This window comes from Meleagris gallopavo, chromosome 7 (genome assembly GCF_000146605.3).
Source record: "Meleagris gallopavo isolate NT-WF06-2002-E0010 breed Aviagen turkey brand Nicholas breeding stock chromosome 7, Turkey_5.1, whole genome shotgun sequence".
Lineage (NCBI taxonomy): Eukaryota > Metazoa > Chordata > Aves > Galliformes > Phasianidae > Meleagris > Meleagris gallopavo.
In genome coordinates this window covers 26,988,276-27,005,791 of record NC_015017.2, presented here as the reverse complement: position 1 = coordinate 27,005,791, position 17,516 = coordinate 26,988,276, and the positions used below count along the sequence as shown (strand labels likewise).

The 17,516-nt window shown below is 41.7% G+C and overlaps 1 protein-coding gene and 2 long non-coding RNA genes across 4 annotated transcripts; 1 reads left to right on the top strand and 2 right to left on the bottom strand.

Annotated features, from left to right (window-relative positions):
• Positions 1-6: 6 nt before the first annotated feature.
• On the top strand, positions 7-14,195 carry LOC104911795 (leucine-zipper-like transcriptional regulator 1). 2 transcript variants are annotated; one of them, XM_019617252.2, is made up of 9 exons: positions 7-168; positions 4,904-5,044; positions 7,854-8,108; positions 8,960-9,039; positions 9,835-9,913; positions 10,962-11,008; positions 11,661-11,781; positions 12,682-12,868; positions 13,188-14,195. In XM_019617252.2, exons 3-9 carry the CDS (start codon positions 7,946-7,948, stop codon positions 13,888-13,890), a joined length of 1,380 nt encoding a protein of 459 aa, XP_019472797.1. In that variant the 5' UTR covers positions 7-168; positions 4,904-5,044; positions 7,854-7,945; the 3' UTR covers positions 13,891-14,195. The 2 variants fall into 2 exon arrangements, with proteins under 2 accessions (XP_019472797.1, XP_010712203.1); XM_010713901.3 differs by lacking the exon at positions 4,904-5,044.
• On the bottom strand, positions 1,913-5,389 carry LOC116216828. Its single transcript, XR_004160356.1, has 3 exons — positions 5,302-5,389; positions 2,964-3,083; positions 1,913-2,066 (listed from the first exon to the last, which is right to left on the bottom strand). It is a non-coding gene; the product is annotated as an uncharacterized LOC116216828 (long non-coding RNA).
• LOC104911794 lies at positions 5,390-10,954 on the bottom strand. The gene is made up of 3 exons (XR_004160359.1): positions 10,372-10,954; positions 9,524-9,644; positions 5,390-5,510 (listed from the first exon to the last, which is right to left on the bottom strand). It is a non-coding gene; the product is annotated as an uncharacterized LOC104911794 (long non-coding RNA).
• Positions 14,196-17,516: the final 3,321 nt, after the last annotated feature.

The window sequence follows — 17,516 nt, the reverse complement described above, 5'->3', positions numbered from 1 at the left end:
CTCCCGAGTCAAAGCGGGGCGGTGATGCTGCGGTTTTGTTTTTGTTTTGTGCCCAAATCCAGATGACGCGGTGAGGGGCAGTACCCAGAGGGGATGCGGGAACGGGGCCGGCGGCGAGGGCAGCGATGCTCAGCAAACACCTCAGTGCACACGGCCATCACCCAGAAGGTACGAAACGAAAGGTTAAGTGCGAGAGGAAGGAAGCGGCTTCCATCACAGGGGGCCAGCTGCGGGGCCGGCTCTGCGCTCCCTTCCCACTCTGGGACATTCCCCATACATCCCTCCTTTTGCACATTCCCTTTTCCATGCTCAAAGAGCGTAAAGTGACAAAATGCCTTCCACCCAGCAAAAGACAAAGAAATGCGCCCATCCAAATCTCAAGCCAGAGTGTGCCTGGCCTGGGATGAATGCTGGACCGCAGTAGCCGGGAGTGGGATTTCTCAGAAAGCCAGGAGCCGGACAAAAATGGACCCTGTCATTCTGAGTCTGAATATGAAAACAGCTTGCAAAACATTTTTTCAGGCTTTGTAACAAAGGAGTTGGTCTTTCTTTTGCTCTGGTATCTAGGCTACATTGTGCATGCTCACGCCTATCACTGGTTTTATTCACATGAGTAATTCCATTTGAATTTGGACCATCGACGTGCATGTGTAAAGTTACTCATATGCTTTCTGTTTTCTTTATATATTGAAAGCATGTGAGTTTGTACTTCTTCCATTTCCTGGTGCAGCCCAGAAGCTGTTGGCATCAAGGTTATTGTGAGGCAGCACAGCCATTCTGACTTTGCGTGCCTGACACCTTTTCTTTCCTCGCCAAACTACTCCTTTGTGTGTGATCTATTCCAGCTATGCAATCATATCTTGTTTTTATGCAACCATCTTTCATGTGAGTGCTTAAATTCATTTTCTCTATAAAAGCTCCTTTTTGTACTGACAGTCTTTCCAGTTGTGCCATCTGATTCTTTTTCAACAAAGAAGTCATGATGTCTTTTATGAATTCTACTACAATGTATCATCTAAATTCATTGCAAATCTACCATCATATCTAAATGTTTTAATATTTGCCAGCTGGAATATTTTATTATTCTCATTGTCAAATGCCGTTTCTTTCTGCTTTCTTCAAGCTACAGCTTTTGCAGTTCTCACAGCCTTGTATATTGTCCCTGTCCATTGTTCTGTGCTTGTCTTAAGGGCAAAATGTTTCTGGGACAGGAAAAGCACACTGTCTGTCTTCCATAAAGTAAGGTGTTACACTGAGTTCATAACCAAGTGTAACCTTAGATGTTTCTTTTCCTCCACCAGAGACTATAAACAATAAGCAAGTAAAATTACCGTGCATACATTTTATTACTAAAGTTAACACTTTTTAACTGATGTACTCTCAGCTGTGCACTGTATATCATAGCACTGTAATTCATGCCCGAGGATAGTAGGCAGACAGTGCAGCCACCAACTCATCTCAACTGCATTTTTTCTTCCTAACCTAGAACATTTTGTTGTTCAGTGCAAGTAGAGTTGCCCATAGGAGATAAATTACCTGGAAGTTGTTTTAATGGCAGTTCACGAGTTGTCAAGAAGATACATTCAGTTACACCTGAGTACAGATGTATTACATTGAACCTCGAGGCATCTACCTACTCTATCTTGAAGGAATCCGGCTAGGAAAGTTCTTGTGAAATCCCCAAAAGATGCCTTCTAGGAATGTTGAAAGCTGCTGTTTCTGAGTGGTTGGGTGATGACCTGTGCTTTGGAATGACCTATTTGCACTGGTGAGAGTACAAGTTGCTTCCAAGGAAAGGGTAAAAGGCCAAATCCCTATTAGTCTGCCCTTTGTGGTGGGAGTTTCATCTGTGTGGATGAAAGGAACTGTGTGAGAATCAGGAACTGTATTTTCTCCCTGTGCCTTATCTAGAACATGAAGAAGTACCTGTTTGTCTCAGCTGATGTCCAAAGGATCATCTTTTTGGCGTGACACTTTACAATCAGGCCATCTATCCTGGGTACATAGTCAGACCACAAGACAGAACGAGCACTTGCCGTCCCTGCGGGTGCAGTCATCAGCATGACCTTAAATAAAAATAAAAAAGATAAGACTTCTAAAATTAGCATGCCATTTAAGTCCAGAAGTAAATAAAACCCATATATACTCACATTTATTACGAGCATAAACTTTTGATCAGGGATGATTGGGGCACTGCATTTATATTTCCATTAAGTGCCAAAACTGCTTCACCTACTGATGCCTGTTTCTGGAAGCTCTTTCCCAAAAACTTAACTCAAAAATTGGTTTGCAGTCAAGTAGTTAATTGCAGTTCTGGGAAAACAGATTTAAGGGCTTATCTGGGGAGATCTACTACTCAAAATTAAATAGTCTTATTTTTTTTTTTTCTATTTATAAAAAAATCAGACTCTAATTTATTAAGGAAAATAAACGGAAAATAAGTAGAAATATATGTATTTATGTTTTATCTGTACCAGAAGACTTATTTCAATGGAGTGAAAAAGATGATTTCTTCTATAAACAAAGATGTAACAATTCCAGAAATATTTTAGTGAATTATTTTTTCCAGATACCAGTCCTTCCACAATATTTGGGAAATAGATGAAACATTTACTGCATTATCCCAAACTGATTTGTGATTGTTTTATTAAAAATAGGCAATATACCTAGCACACAGAAAATACATTTATATTTTTATAAAGGCATTATAAATATATTTATACTGCTTTATTTTACATTATTATATGTATTACTACTTTAGGACTTGCTTTATAATAGGCAGCAGTGCTACACGCTACTGAAGAGAACAGATTTCTTCTGGAAAAAAATACAGGAAGAAGATATCAATAAGGTCAGTTAACGAAAGAAAAACACCACAAAACAAGAAAGAAAAGAGATAATAAATCTGCAGTGCTGGGCTTTAACATGACTGGGATCTGAGTTAAAGGAAGACGACGGCTTACCCGCAGCGCTCCAGAAGCAGGCAGGCAGCCGTGTTCTCAGGGACAGATACTGCAATCTCATCTGCTTTGCAGTAAGGGTGCCTTGCCCTCGGTGCTCCAGGTACACTCCAGGAACAGTAGCTGTGTGCCAGAGAACAGAAGATATGTCATATAGAAGTGCTAATTACATGTGGCTGCTTTGCAGTAGTCGCTTCATTCAGAATACCTCTTCACTACAGAACGCATTCGGGAGCACTGAAATGTGACAATGATAAGAATGCCACCCTGAATTCACTTGTACAAATTCAAATAAGAGCTATTTAACATGAAAGCCCTTCAGATGTTCTGTAAATTTTCAGATCTGTGCAGTCAGCTTTACGAAGAGAACAGGGATGGTGCTGTTTCACCCCAGAGTGCCGGCCTTCCTCCCAGCCCCTGCATCAGAGCAGAGCCGTGCGTCCCGCCGTGTGTCTCACGTTGCCCTGTCCTTCAGCTGCCAGCTTCCCTCTCCTTCCCTGCACCCCGGCTCCTCCGGCTGCGTGCTCAGTCACTCAGGAACTGCACATTTACAGCACAAAGCAAGGCCCTCAGAATTCTAACTAATATGGGAATATTACTGTTATTCTGTATTCCCAGAGCCACCCCGCTTGTTGAAATGCTGAAATCCTGAAGCTAAGCGTCTCTGAGAATCAGTTTCTGTATTATTTTTATTTTATTTTTAACCCGGAGACAGTTCCTAACTACTTCAATTTAAGAAATAACAAAACAGCAAACCTTGAGTTACTGAGAGTTAGCACACACGTTAAGAAAATAGCAGTACGTGTGATATGCTGAAAAAAAACCGCAAACCCTCCGTTCTAAACTATTCCAAACAAACAAAACAAGTGGTTTTGTTCAAAACAGGCTTTCATACCTTCCTTACGATTTTTCGCTCAAAGACTTTTTTTTATTCATGCAGTCGTGTTGGAGCAGCTGTTAGAATAAGGCCAGGACTAAAGCAAAGGGTTGACGATAAGTAGAATCAGGAAGACCTGCTCAAATTAATTATTTTTGAAGAGTACTGAGGCATCCGGAAGAAAATAAAGTACTGTGCACAGAAAGGTGCTGAGGGCTCAGCCATTAACAACAGCAGAAATTCCTTTTTTCCCCCAACGAGTGATTCCATTTCTCAGTGTGTTCCAAAAGGCTCCATTCTCTTAAATCTGAAACTTTTCTGTCTATTGAAAACAGATGGAAATGAACCGGGGGACCCAGGTAGAAGAAAAGCTTTAATGAGCATGTATTTAAGAAATACTTACATAAACCATTCGTCTGAGAAACCACATCTAATAGAAATATAAATAATTATCTAATGAGCATATAAACTACATTTCCTGGAGTCATTTCTGTCTTTCCACATTTCCTGAATTATTTTCATTATGAAGCAGTAATGTGGCACCATTAATTGATGAGCGCTCTGTGCTGTAGTTACTGTGCTAATTGCAGCTCTCGAGGTCCTCGTCTCCACCGTCTGACAATCGGGAATGATTGCATGGGGGTTATTTTTAGGAGGAAACGGCAGAAGAGTTTGGAGAGCAGCAGCCATTTCTTGTGCATTACAGCTGGCTTGGGAAAAGTTGCACAGAAATGTCCCGAGTTGTCTTTTTGGTTTTTATTTTGGTTTTGTTTTGTTTTTTAATCCTGCTGAATTTAGAGCTTCCTATTGGATAATTAATCTTGCTTTTAGAAAGTTGAAGCAGAGAGTGTAGCTCAGTGGCATCAGTTTCAGAAGAATAGCAGATTTTCTCTGAAAGCAGGACTTGTAATGGGGGCAGTCGGTGAACTTTATGAGCCTGGCTCTATACAAAGGCAATCTAGGAGTCAAGTTTATAATTAAAGATACCATCGATGATGGGTAAGATTCGAGCTGGTTAACTTATCCAAATTGTGGAATGAAGCAATTTGTTAATTGATGTGTTCAGTGATTGCAGGTCTGCCTCCACGTGCTCTATGCCGATGCTCAGCAGGTGAGAATGGGAGGAGACCCCTAAAGCCAGGTTGGCCTTCTGTCCTGCATCCTGCTCGCCTGCCCTACACGGAGTTCAGCCAGCGTTGGCAAACACGTGGGTTGCATTTTGTTGCTGACCTTCTGTATGAAATCAGGAGCATCTTCAGTGGATGTTTATATAAGGGGAGTCAAGGTTTGTGTAGGAAGAATAATAGTGAGAAATATTTAGGAAGAGGAATAACCAGTTTTAACTGGGAACAAATAAAAGTCAAGGGGACGAGCACTTTTTAAGTATTAACAGCAGAGACCTATCATCTTTTTCTTTCCTATTAAATTATATCAGAAATAGCAGCAACACATCAGCAAACTTACAGTGCTTTATCACTGAGGTGTCTTTGTCCCCATTTCTCTGTGGAAGTAGCTGAAAAAGAGATGAACTGGGTATGGCTGCACAGGTTTGGTCGAGTCAGAGAGGAGCTGTATTTCATGGCTTCAGCCTTTTCCCTTTTCGGTGGCATGCCATAAAGCATTATGGACTTAGGCACATATAACGCATCATTGATTCACAACTGCTAATTTGCCTGGGGAAAAAAAAATAAAGAGACACACACCATTGTAAATGCTGCCAATCTTGTCTTCTTTCAGACAAAATGCTAAAAGAAAAAAAAAAAATGTCATAAAATGAATTTAGCTCAGTTTGAATAGGTCGCCTTAACAGAATGGCTGCAAGGGATTGTCTTGCAATGCTTTTGTCACTGAATCTATCCCAGTCTTACAAATGGTAAATCTTAGAGCTAAGCTTTATAATAAATGAAACAAAATTAGATAGGATTAGATGCATTCCTTATTAATATTCTGTAGCCATTTTCTGTAGCTTGTTTTACTGTAATCTTCTTTTTCCTCTGATTACGTACAGCCTGTCCTGGAGGGATCTGTGCTGTAAGAAATTCCTGGGCACCCTCCTGTCATTGACACTGGGATCGTTAAGTGCAAATTTCATCAGCAGTGAAAATACAGTTTTTGCAAATGGAATAGTTAATTCCTGAAGCTTCTCACTTGTAGCACGCTGTCTAATTTTAGCATTGTGGTTTCAGGAGTCAAAGTAACAGTTCAGACACGGCTTTATAAAGTACAAACAGCTTAAACTTGCTATGGGTATCTCTAAGGAGCAGTCAGTGGCATCAGAGGGATGCTGGGCTGTAGGAAAACCGAAGGACCTGGGATAATATGTGTGCTGCAGAGAGCCCTCCCCTGCACTGCCTGGGGACAGCTGAGCTTTGTCACCAGCTCAGCACACCCTGATGGAGTCAATCCCATTTTAAGGAGGCAGCTCAGCAGGTACCACGCCGGCCTCTTCCACCAGCACAGGAGGCTGCTGCTGGTTCAAACGTGAGCTTGCTTTTGACAAAGGACTCAGCTGAGAGAGGCACAAGTAACTTTGCCAGGATCAATTTTCAAAAACCTCAGGCTTTGGAAAACAAGGGAACTTTTGAGCATATGAGAAAGCATTTAAAGAAGGGGTATGCATTTGTGGTATGCATTTGTGCTCCTTTGTGTAAGTACCTCCTGAAACAAGGTGTGTGGGAACAGAGGCAGAAGACTGAAAACTCTTGGAAACAAAATGCTCCCGTAAGAAGGGAAGTAGAAGGCCAAAAGAAAATTTAAATTACTGTTTGCAGGAAACTGTACCCGGGTATGGTTTCTGATCAGACAAGAAGCATTTCTGCTTTTTTGCCATTTCCTGGTGAATTAACCTGGAAAACAAGCTTTAATTCAAGGCCTCTCCCCAAAGAGCCTTTGAGCACCGCACAGCGGCTCAGCACACCCACAATGTGAAGACCCAGCACCCCAAGCACCTGCTTACACCTCTGCTCCTGACATGGCTAGAGAGCATTGTCAGAGTTTGCTGCTCTCCCAGAGGAAACTCTCCATTGTGACTTCTGTATGCAGGAAGGCTGTGGGCAGCAGAGGCACTTACGTTTCTCTGTGGATGTAAATGGATTTATTGCTATACATCTGGGGCAAATTTGGTATGCTTTTTTTTTATTATTAGAAATAACTGGGCTAAGTAGCTGTAGGTTCATTGCATTTCCCTTGCTACTAGTCTAAAATCAAAAGAATGGATTGCTGCACATTCATTACACTGAGCTTAGAGTTAATGCACAGGGTGTGTCTGTACCAACAGATCCTTATCTGTCCTTTTCCAGTCCTGGATCCCAAAGAGGAATCCAGCTCTCATTGAAACAGTCTTGAAATCAGGAGTGGTGATGTCACCGACACAAATCCCAGAATTTGACTTAGTGCTGATCTGTAATGCTTCATAGGAAAACGTACTTTAAAACACTGGGCATTGTATATTTTGAAGGGGCTGAGAGATGAGCTACAGTCCTGGTGTTCCCATCTTCACAGAGCACAGTGACATCTTGTGGCAAATTAAGGGATAGTGCCTTTTTTTTTTTAAATTCCAGATCCTAATTTCAGCAGTTTCATGGATGAAAGTCTAAGAAAATTCTGGACAAGTACTAATGAATTACTTTTATCTGTGTATTTGCTCTTTCCCAATTTTGTTTCAAGTACAGCTTACCTGGGACTCACAGAGAAAACAGACAGAACCTTGGTTTTTATCTACAGCAGGTGCAGGACATTGTAGTTTGTGACTTCTGCTCACCAGCACGCTTTGGAAAATAGCTTCAAGAACACGGCTGTCCCAGGCCAGCTGATATAAGGCTCTGAATCAGCACTGCACATGCTTTTCTCTGGTTATCATAGCAAAAACGGTCAGGTTGTGATTGATGGGAATGAAAGGAAAACATTGGAATCTTTTATCGTAAAGCAGAAGCTTTTTTTTTCCCTCCCATCATCTTTTTTTTTATATCTAGTTTTTTTTAATTTATATATATATATATATATTTGTCTTTTTACAGACCAAGGAGGGTCTAACCCCTGTCTGTGATGCTGTGGGACCTCCCCTGGCATTCTTTGCAGTTGGTACTTGGATAGGATCCTACTTGTCAGCATGAAAGGAAAAGCTGCACACTGTGACTGGAAATGTGCAGCCCAGAGGAAGGCCTCTCCCTGCGATCGATACAAACACGCCTGTGTTGTCTGCAGAGGATTTGTTTATCTCTATGGAGGGCGAAACACCACCAGTCTCAGAGATTTTTGGCGGTACAATATAGGTAAGTTTGCCCCTTCACTTACTGGTCAAAATCAAAGAGAAAAATGCATCCAGTCATCCTGAAACAGGGGACACTCCAGAGCTAACAGCTTCTCTGGTTAGTGTTTCTCCATCAAAATAACGTTCTACCTCAAGCAGCTACCTAAGCTTTGTAAATGTTTTCAGAGATCAAAGAATGTATGAACTACATTATGATCATTGGGCAAATGGTGGGATTGTTCCTGTCGTAGGTGTCCCAGAAAGCTTAGATCTGAGCTCTTTTGTTTGGCCAAAAATACTGATTCATTTACAACATCCTATTTCTAGCTAAGGATGTGACAGAGATTTATTGAATCTTTAACATGGGAATAGTTTATTCATGGAAGAGTGCACAAAAGGAGTGCATGAATACAATACCTTGTAAGACTGCATTAGTAATGCACCATCAAATATGACATTTTCTGAGATTTAATGTATAGTGTTTCCTGTTCAATTGTTGTTAGTAGATAAAACTCAGAACTGCGTTCATGGAATAGCTGGGTTTTGGTGTAGCTAACTGTATAGCATTAAAATAAAAAGCAAACTGCCATTCCACATATGTTTGCTACACAGAAAAATGTACTTAATTGTGGAATTGTGGGGGAGGTGTCTGAACTAACGGGAAAGATGACCCAAGGCTTTATTTTAGGATGGCCTGCATCAGAGCAGCAGTTTTTCACTCTTCTCAATAGCAAAGCAGGAAAATGAGGAAGTGCTTCTTAACCTTCATGCCTCATTGACTCTGGGTGTGCATCCAAAGCTGATCCTTTCACTTTTTTCTTTTTGTCTAAATGTTGAGTTCATCGCTGTCTTAACCTGAGCTTTGGTTTATAGCAAGGAATGAATGGGAAATGCTGGACTGCTCAGGAGATGGACCAGAAGAACTGGAAGAACATTCAATGGTGGCTTATAAGGTAGTAAAGGAAAATTTTCATTGTTCATATCCTAACATTTCTTTTGCTAACATACAGTAAAATAAAATGCCATCTATTATTACGTACTGGAATACCAGACCTCTATGTCAGTGCCCTTCTGGATGTAGCTGTACACTGTTCTGGATTGTTTCTGTATCAAGTCCCAGCATTTCAGCTTAGCAGCCATGTGCAGCTCCCTTATTTCCTCACTTAACACTTAGTACATAATAGTAATACAAAATACAGACCTTGGCAGCACATTCTTTGACTTAGCTGTACAGTTGTAACAGTTGCTCTGAATTCATTTGCATGATAAGCAACAGCATGAAAACATTCATTTAGGAACTTGCATAGAAAAGGAACGGGGGAGTGAAGACAAATAAGAATTACAGCTTTACTTGTGAAGGGGAATCAGAATTCAGGATATCAGGAGCTGCAGTGCAAGGCAATCCTCCTACAATTACACGTAACCTAGTATTATTACCTGAGCAATGTCTTGGAGAGCTCCAGGCGTGCATCCCTTACGTTTTCCCACTGATGAGGAAGTGTGTGCTTCTGGGGGGCTGTCCCTGTTCAAACAGCATGATGTTCAGTGGGGTTTCCTACTGGGGAGGATAAAAACATGGCTAAAAGTTGGTGGCTTGCAGTTGCCTCAAGAATTCTTAATAGGTTATCCTATGCATTATTGTTGGTTATATTTTGATGCTGCCAGTCTTTTCATTTCAAAATTATTTTTGCAATTATTTTCATGCTACGTGCCTACCTATACATGGCAAATATTTTTCCATTTTGCAGGGCACCCTGTATATTTTTGGTGGAATGGTAGATTCTGCCTTCACACAAGCAAAAACCCCTCTCTGGATATATGACACAGGTATGATACACAGGCCAGTCTCTTCCTTAGGACATTCCAAAGCCATAGCTACTAATAAATAGCAAGAACCAAGCCGCTTTCTGCTGCTTGTAACAAGCCTTCCCTAGGTTTTAGAAGAAGAAATGTGTGTAAAACTGAGGACATAGTTTTCCTCTGAAATTAGACTGTTAAACTTTCAAAGGAATCAGCTCTTCCTTTAATTGCAAGGTTATTAGTATTATTATTTAGGAAAGCATAATGTATTTTCATGTCTCTTTTTTCATTCCTCCTCCTTGCCCCAAATTTTCTATTTGACCTCATTGTGGCCTCTTTGCTGCTTCACTACGTAACCTTAAGTCAGCGGGTTTGTTTTAGTCTTTATTTTCCAACATGGAAATACCTGCTGCTACAGCAGAGATTTTCAGATAAAAGCTTCTACATTTAATAGGAGAAAGTATCTTGTTACTCACAGTACTTACCAGTGAAAATTGTGAATGAGTTATTCAGAAGTTTTGTGCCTTTTTTTCGTGGTCACTATTTCAGTGTTTCCTTGCAAGTATAGCTGTTAATAACATGGACTTGTAATTCTTCCTTATTCTTACCAGAAGCTGAATATCTGGTACCTCCAGTCCTTCAGATCAGTGGTTTTTGTTATCCAAGGACTGTTTTTAAGCGATCTGTGAAAAGGAATGAGAAGAATAAGGCTGTGGTTGTAAGGTTTACATAATAAATAACAGGAGCCATACTTTCACTGGAAAAAATGGAGATTCTTCAAATCCAGAAAGCCACAGGTTATTTTTTCCATTGTGAAATTTAGCTTTAGGAAACAGAAAATCCAATATGGCATCTCGGTGCTTTGATAGAAGATAAGGATACAGGAAAACTATCAAGCTGTCAGCTCCCCAGTACTGCTGCGTTAGGGGAAGCAGATTTCTTCATCCCTGTCACTGGAAAACACCAAGATGAGATTTACTTGAAAATTAGATTTGCAATTTGAAGCACTGATGTTGGAGGAGTGTCCTCTTGTGGTCTGTGATATAAACTGCGCTTTATTAAAATAATCCCCCAGATTCTGCAAGATGGACAGAGGGCCACGACGTACCAGCAGAGATGGAGGTAAGGAGCCAGGAAGTGGTGAATGTGTGAATCAAATGCCTGTTGCTTTGTTGATTAAACAGATTGCTTTGAAATATGTTCCCCCAAACAGTTCCAAACTAATCTCTTCAGAGACATGTGGCTACACTTTATTTCTTTGCACTTGCAATAATTAAGGCTTTTTCCTTCTTTGAGATTACTGCTCTTAACTTTCTATATAGCACTGAAATTTTAAGCCCTCTACCACTTCTTCTGTTTTTCTAAAATCCTTATAAAGAAAACCAATTTTAAATGATACATTGCTAGCATGAATGCTCTTAAAACAGGGGTCTGAAAACAGATGGGTAGTCACACTAATACATTTTGAAATGTGAAGTGCTGCAGCATTTTTTTATTTCTTTAGTCTGAGCACATTGACTCCTTGAGATACTGCTGCTTTTAAATGAAACCTCAGTGTAAGCATTGAGGTAATGGTCTAATGGATTGGGTTTATATCACTATGTGTAAAGAATGACATGTGGGGTTGCTTCAGTTGTGGGTTTATCCTGTATTTTCAAAGAATTTTAACACAACCCAAAGCAATGGTTTTCATTACCTGGAAATATTCCCAAGGCAGATTGATATGACTTTGTCTGTTAACATTTCTTTTTGTTTTATTACTAAACTATTTCAGAGTTTGGCACCTACTAACAGAAAAGGCCACAGTGCAGTGGTATACTGTGCCAGCATGTACATCTATGGGGGATATGTTGGCATCAGAGGCATTTCACAGGAATTCTGGACTTTCCATTTTGGTAAGTTTAAAAGTTTGATACCTTTTGATCCAGTACAATCAGTGAAAAATGATGACTGCTGTGGAATAGCATGGCTTACTCTGTGAAGAAAATTCCTATCAGCAGTAATGTGGCAAGTTACATTTGGCTTCTGTTCAGCAGCATTTAATTACGAATTCTGTCAATTAAACTAATCCCCAGCTGAAATGAGTTGGACTGATTTATATTGGAGGAAGTTCTGCAGTATTGGCCAGTTTTAGAGCTGAGAAATCAGGGAGGATGGTTCTATTCACTAATTTCTTCAAGGTTTACCAAAAACTTCCAGTTGCAGCAGAGACCTTCCATGACTTCAGCCTGCTGATGCCATCTTCAGAATCTCAAGTCTAGAACAGACCACGGAGAGCTAAACCTGGCAGGAGATGGTTTCATTGGCATATTCATCCTCAGTCTGGTGGCTGCAAACCCGACGATTCCCAGAGACTTTCTAAAATGGAAAGCTTTTGTTATCTGCTGGCCATTCAGGAGCCGTGTTGAAATGAATGATGGTTTATCTTATCCTTCATTCCCTCTCAGGAAGAATGAACACAGACATTAATGAAAGAATGTTTTAGTTGATTGATTTTCCCTCTTTTACCTAGGAAATTATCTTTCCATGACAGTGCTAACGAATTACCTAAGCTGTAGAAAAAACTGCTCTGTAAATAAAATCTCCATGGCATCTGCCATACAGCATCTGATATTTTCATTTTAAGTTTATGCACTTTTTCAGTGTCAGAAATTAAACTGTTAACTTCTACCTTAGTAAGGTTAGAGCAGAACGTCCCGTTCTCCAATAAAGTAGTTACTTTGTTATTGAAATAAATCCATTCTCAAATATTAGGATAAGATCGGTAAATTTATGAATTAATGCTCTCCTTTCAGATACAAGAAAATGGCTATATGTTTCCACCCTATCTCACAGCACTGGCCCAGGACCTCGGCACGGTCATTCGGCAGTAGTTTATCGTACAGCCATGTACCTCTTTGGAGGACTGGCGGGGCTGAGTGAACAGAAAGATTTATGGAAGTGGGACTTTGGAAACAGCAGCTGGTATAACATCAGAACAAGGTACAGAATATATAAACTAAACGCAGAAAGAGAATTAATCTTATACTGCATGCAAGCAGAGAGAAAAATGTTTCCCTTTCAGGAAAGATAGGAATTACTCAGATTAAGACCCGGTACCACTGCCATCCCTGAAGCTCCAGTTGGCTTTGCTGGGGAGAGCTGTTGGCAACATGTTGGTGCAGCTGTCAGCAATACCATTTTGATGCCCCACTGCAGCTGTTCGGTGGTCATTCTCTTGAGTCAAAAGAAAAATAGAGGCTAAAGTCATCGTTAGATTCTTGTTGGACTCCCCATAATTGCTGTTTTTTCTTGTATTTAGCCAAGGACCTCCTCCAGCAGTAGGTCATGCTTCAGTAGTCTTCAAAGACTCAATGCTGGTTTTTGGTGGAGGGATTTCCAACTCCAGTCCTAATGAAGACTTCTGGAAATACCATTTCCATACACAGACGTGGAAGAAGCTAAGTGGCATTACAAAGGCAAACTTCTCTCCTAAAACATATCACTGCATGCTAGGAATTGGCGTTGGCTTTCAAACTACCTCAGATTTCACTCCATTCAATACATTCTCCAGTCACTGGAAGAGTAGGACGGAGCACCGCCAGCTGGTGACCATCCCAAAGCACTCCCACTTCTGCAGCTACTTCCGCCAGCAGCCTGCATACCGAGCGTTCAGCAACGAGGACAGTGGTGCCATTGAAATGAAAACCTTTAGCTTCCCTCTGGAGCCAGTGGGCTTTTGTGCATTTCAAACCTCTTCAGAGGTGGAAGTAGATCCAAAGAGAGCAACAAGCATTTTGACAAAGGACAGGTCTGCCCCTCTGTTTCTCTCTTCTGAAAAAGAGACTTTTGCTGCTGCTGTGCTTGTGGAACAAGAGGAGGGAACCAACCGTCAGCATGCAGCTGCAGGAGATGAAGTTAGCGGCGATGCCAATGTGCTGCTGCTCATTGGAGGCAAACCTTTGTCCAGCTTCTCTGAAATCTCATTCTGGCAAATGAGCTTAGATAGCTTGTCATCCCTTTGAATGCAAAGCAAAAGGACAAATCCCCACCAGTGTGCTACGAGGCAACAAACCAACCAAACAGTGTTTTCAGTTTTCTGTCAGCTCACTGGGAAAAGAACAAAACCTTCTCACACAATGCTATGCACAGATTTTTTTTACAATGTGAACAAAAACCTCTCTATACACTTAAGCCACAAATGACATAAAAATTGCAGTTCCCAGGAGCTTGTTGGAACTTTGCTGCCATTGTTACTTTTCCCTTCTGATCACCTAACAACATTAAGTCACTGTGGCTGATGCTGCCACAGATCAGATCTGCAGTAACCCCTACTGGCTCCATAACTGCCATTTGAAATGTTTGCTCATCTTGTGGTGTGCCAAATAAAAGATACACACCTCTAAAACTGCAGTGTAATCCAGTTTGGGCATGTTAATATCACATTTGGCTGTGAAGGATCTGATGAATCCTAATGGCTTTTTTCTTCAGAGAACCCTCTTGGCACAGTGTGTCTGCAACAGCAGATAGCATATTGCATTGAGTATGTGAGCCTTTGTATGGTTTATTTTCTTTGTTTAAAACTTCATGAGCATTCAGATTCACCAAAAAAGGTTTTTTTTTTGGAGAGAGAACATTGTCCAGCATTTCAGGTATTTCTGTGTAAGTTACTGAGGTATTTGCCTTCAAGGTATTGGCCTTCTGATTGAATTCAGCGTCCTCTAAGAAGAAATTATGATGTTTCAAAGAAATATTTAATATTTGCAGTCAAAAAAAAAAAATAGTTCTCAAGAGTTTCATAGGAATTCTGAATTTTAAGTGGAAGTATTTACAGATACTTCCTTCATCTTTTCACAAGTTGCTGTCCCATGAAATCAGTAAAAAATTAAAGATGGGTTTGCAAAGAGCTATTTAGGAATTACTTGGACTTTCAGTGACCTTTGGAAACTGAATTGTATGCTGCCATATAAGTAAAGCATGCTGCACTTCCCATCAGTGTGTACTTGTTTTCTGTGCTTTCATGAATTTAAAATATATATTTACCCTTTCCAAATAGCAAAGAACTTGCCTCCTGGAACAAAGAGCGCACTCCCACAAGCACCAGCCATCTCACAGCAGTCCTGCAGGCATTACTGCTGCTCAGGCTTTGGATTCCTTCTCCAGGATCATGTATTGCCCACTTGGAGGAGGCACGTTTGAGAACTTACAGCAACCAGGCTGAGCACGTGCAGGGCACTGCAGCCTTAACTCAGCAGCAAGTATTTCTTTCGCTGGCTGACGTGTCTGTTCTGGCATTATCTAGAGAGCTGCTGTAATAGACAGACTTCTGTCTAGGATTGATGAGGGAATAAAATGTATCTGGAAAGCGTAACAATGAACCAGTGATTTGCCAAGTAATGAGAAGGTCTCGTGGTACATCCGTGTATCCTGGGGATGCACAACAGCCCAGGAAAATGCAATCCAGCCTCCGCCGTTCCTTTCGTGCTCCCCCCAGCCTCCCTTCCCTTTGGCAGCCCCACAGAGAGTGTAGCATTTACTTGGAGCCAATACAGGTAGGACACGAGCCAGCTCTAAGGAGAAGGCCTGGCATAGGGAGCAAAAAGCAGCTTGCAGGACGTGCCCATCTCCTCCACGTCCTCCCCCCCCAGAAGGTGAGCCGAGTTGGAGCTGCATCGACACTTCTGATGCAGCTCCAGCTTCTTCCCCAGGAAATCCCAAACATCCACCTCAGCCCACGGGGCCCTGCTGCACCCTAGCCCCTGTACCCCAGAGCTTGGGATGGAGCTGAGATGGAAAGGGACTGCATCCCACAGCCCCTCTGCAGCACGAGCATTCCTCTGCCTGGCACCTCAGTCTTGCTGGTCATGCAGGACTTGTATTTCAGGCCCTATCCCAAACCTGCACACGGTATCCAGGACCCACACATGTAATTCTTGCTCATACCATGGTCTGATACTCCCTGAGATGTCCTGTTTGAGAATTCGGTGCCACCAACTATGCCCAGCAGTGTTCTCATCACCCCAGGTAGTTCCAAGTCCTGCTTTTCTGGTGCAGCATATTTGTTATTTGATGCAGAGGTACAGCAGAGGCTTTGTGAATGTGCTTCTGCTTTTTCTCCATGCCTGCAGCAGTTCGTGAGAATTCATCCTGGGCCCAAGCCAGTGACTAAAAGCTACAGCCATCTGAATGCTCTGAGGTGGCCTGCATGAAATAATGAATGGAATTAGTCCAGCTGAAGGCAGCTACTTAGTAACAAACCAGCACTGATTTTTGGCTGGCCGTGGAGCAAAGGGACTGTCACTGAAGCGAGTTGTTCTGAAAAACTCTCTCTGAAAAAGGGAAGTTTGCAAATCACGTATCACAAGAGAACAATTCTATCAGCCTTAATTATCTCCAACTCACTGTCTTTAATTACTATTTGCTTTCAGAACATCAAAATGCACGAACAGTAGAAGGATTTTCTTTTAAAATATAGACACTTAATAAACAGGGTGGCTTTCAAATTAAAAAAAAAAGCCAATCTATTTTCAATATATTTTCTTATAAATGAGTTTGAAGAACAATTGAGTCACTTACCAGTGGGATGTTAAGTTTGACCTACACAGAAAACATGCCACTAGGGAAATGACTTTCTAGGAGCTTAGCTGTTAAGTTGGAACTATTTCACTTCATAGAATCATAGCATGGCCTGGGTTGAAAAGGACCACAATGATCATCCAGTTCCAACCCCCCTGCTATGTGCAGGGTCACCAGCCACCAGACCAGGCTGCCCAGAGCCACATCCAGCCTGGCCTTGAACGCCTCCAGGGAATGGGGCATCCACAGCCTCCTTGGGCAACCTGTTCCAGTGCCTCACCACCCTGAGTGAAATGACTTCCTTTGATACGTCATTGAGAAATTGAGATGATCAGATGGCTTGGATGTCCTTTGCTGCCTTAAGTAGAAATAAAGTTTCCTTTAACCTATGAGTAGCACCACTGTACTTGGAAGCATAACACGATCCCCTGAACACTGAAATAAAAGCCAGGTGGCACTGCTTCTGACTGCACTTTGTGGAACTACACATGGACGTTCCAACCTTCCTCCTGGGCACCACTCCCTGCGATGATTTTCAAAACACCCTGCGGTCTCCTTGGAAAATCTCATCTCATTTGAAAACACACCACTTAACTCTTTACCATCAGCAAGTGGAGATGTTATCTCACACTTTAACTGGCAAGCTCAGTGACAAACCATTAGTTGGCCGCATACGTGGGGCTCTGAGCTCAGGGAGCAGCACTGCCAGCACCAGTGACCCACTCCCGTCCCAGGTCTCAGCCACCCGCCTGCCTGCCACAACGGAGCACAGAAGTGTTTAAGAATGACTCCACAAGACATTTGCACGGACGTGGTGTATTTCAGACACAACTACAGCATAAACATTTTGAGATCGGGTTGTGGACTACAAATCGCAGTTCCTCGTTCCCGTGTACAGTTCCTATAAAGATGGCAGTGCAGTGCCCAAAGCCGCTCATACATCACTACTGTGAGACAGAAGCAAGAGGGTGCACTTGGTTTTATAAAAAAATCCAAATAAATTATACACTGAGAGCTACCGCCGAGCTTTACATATAAAAAGGTAAAAATACAGTAGTTAGTGTGGCTTTAACAA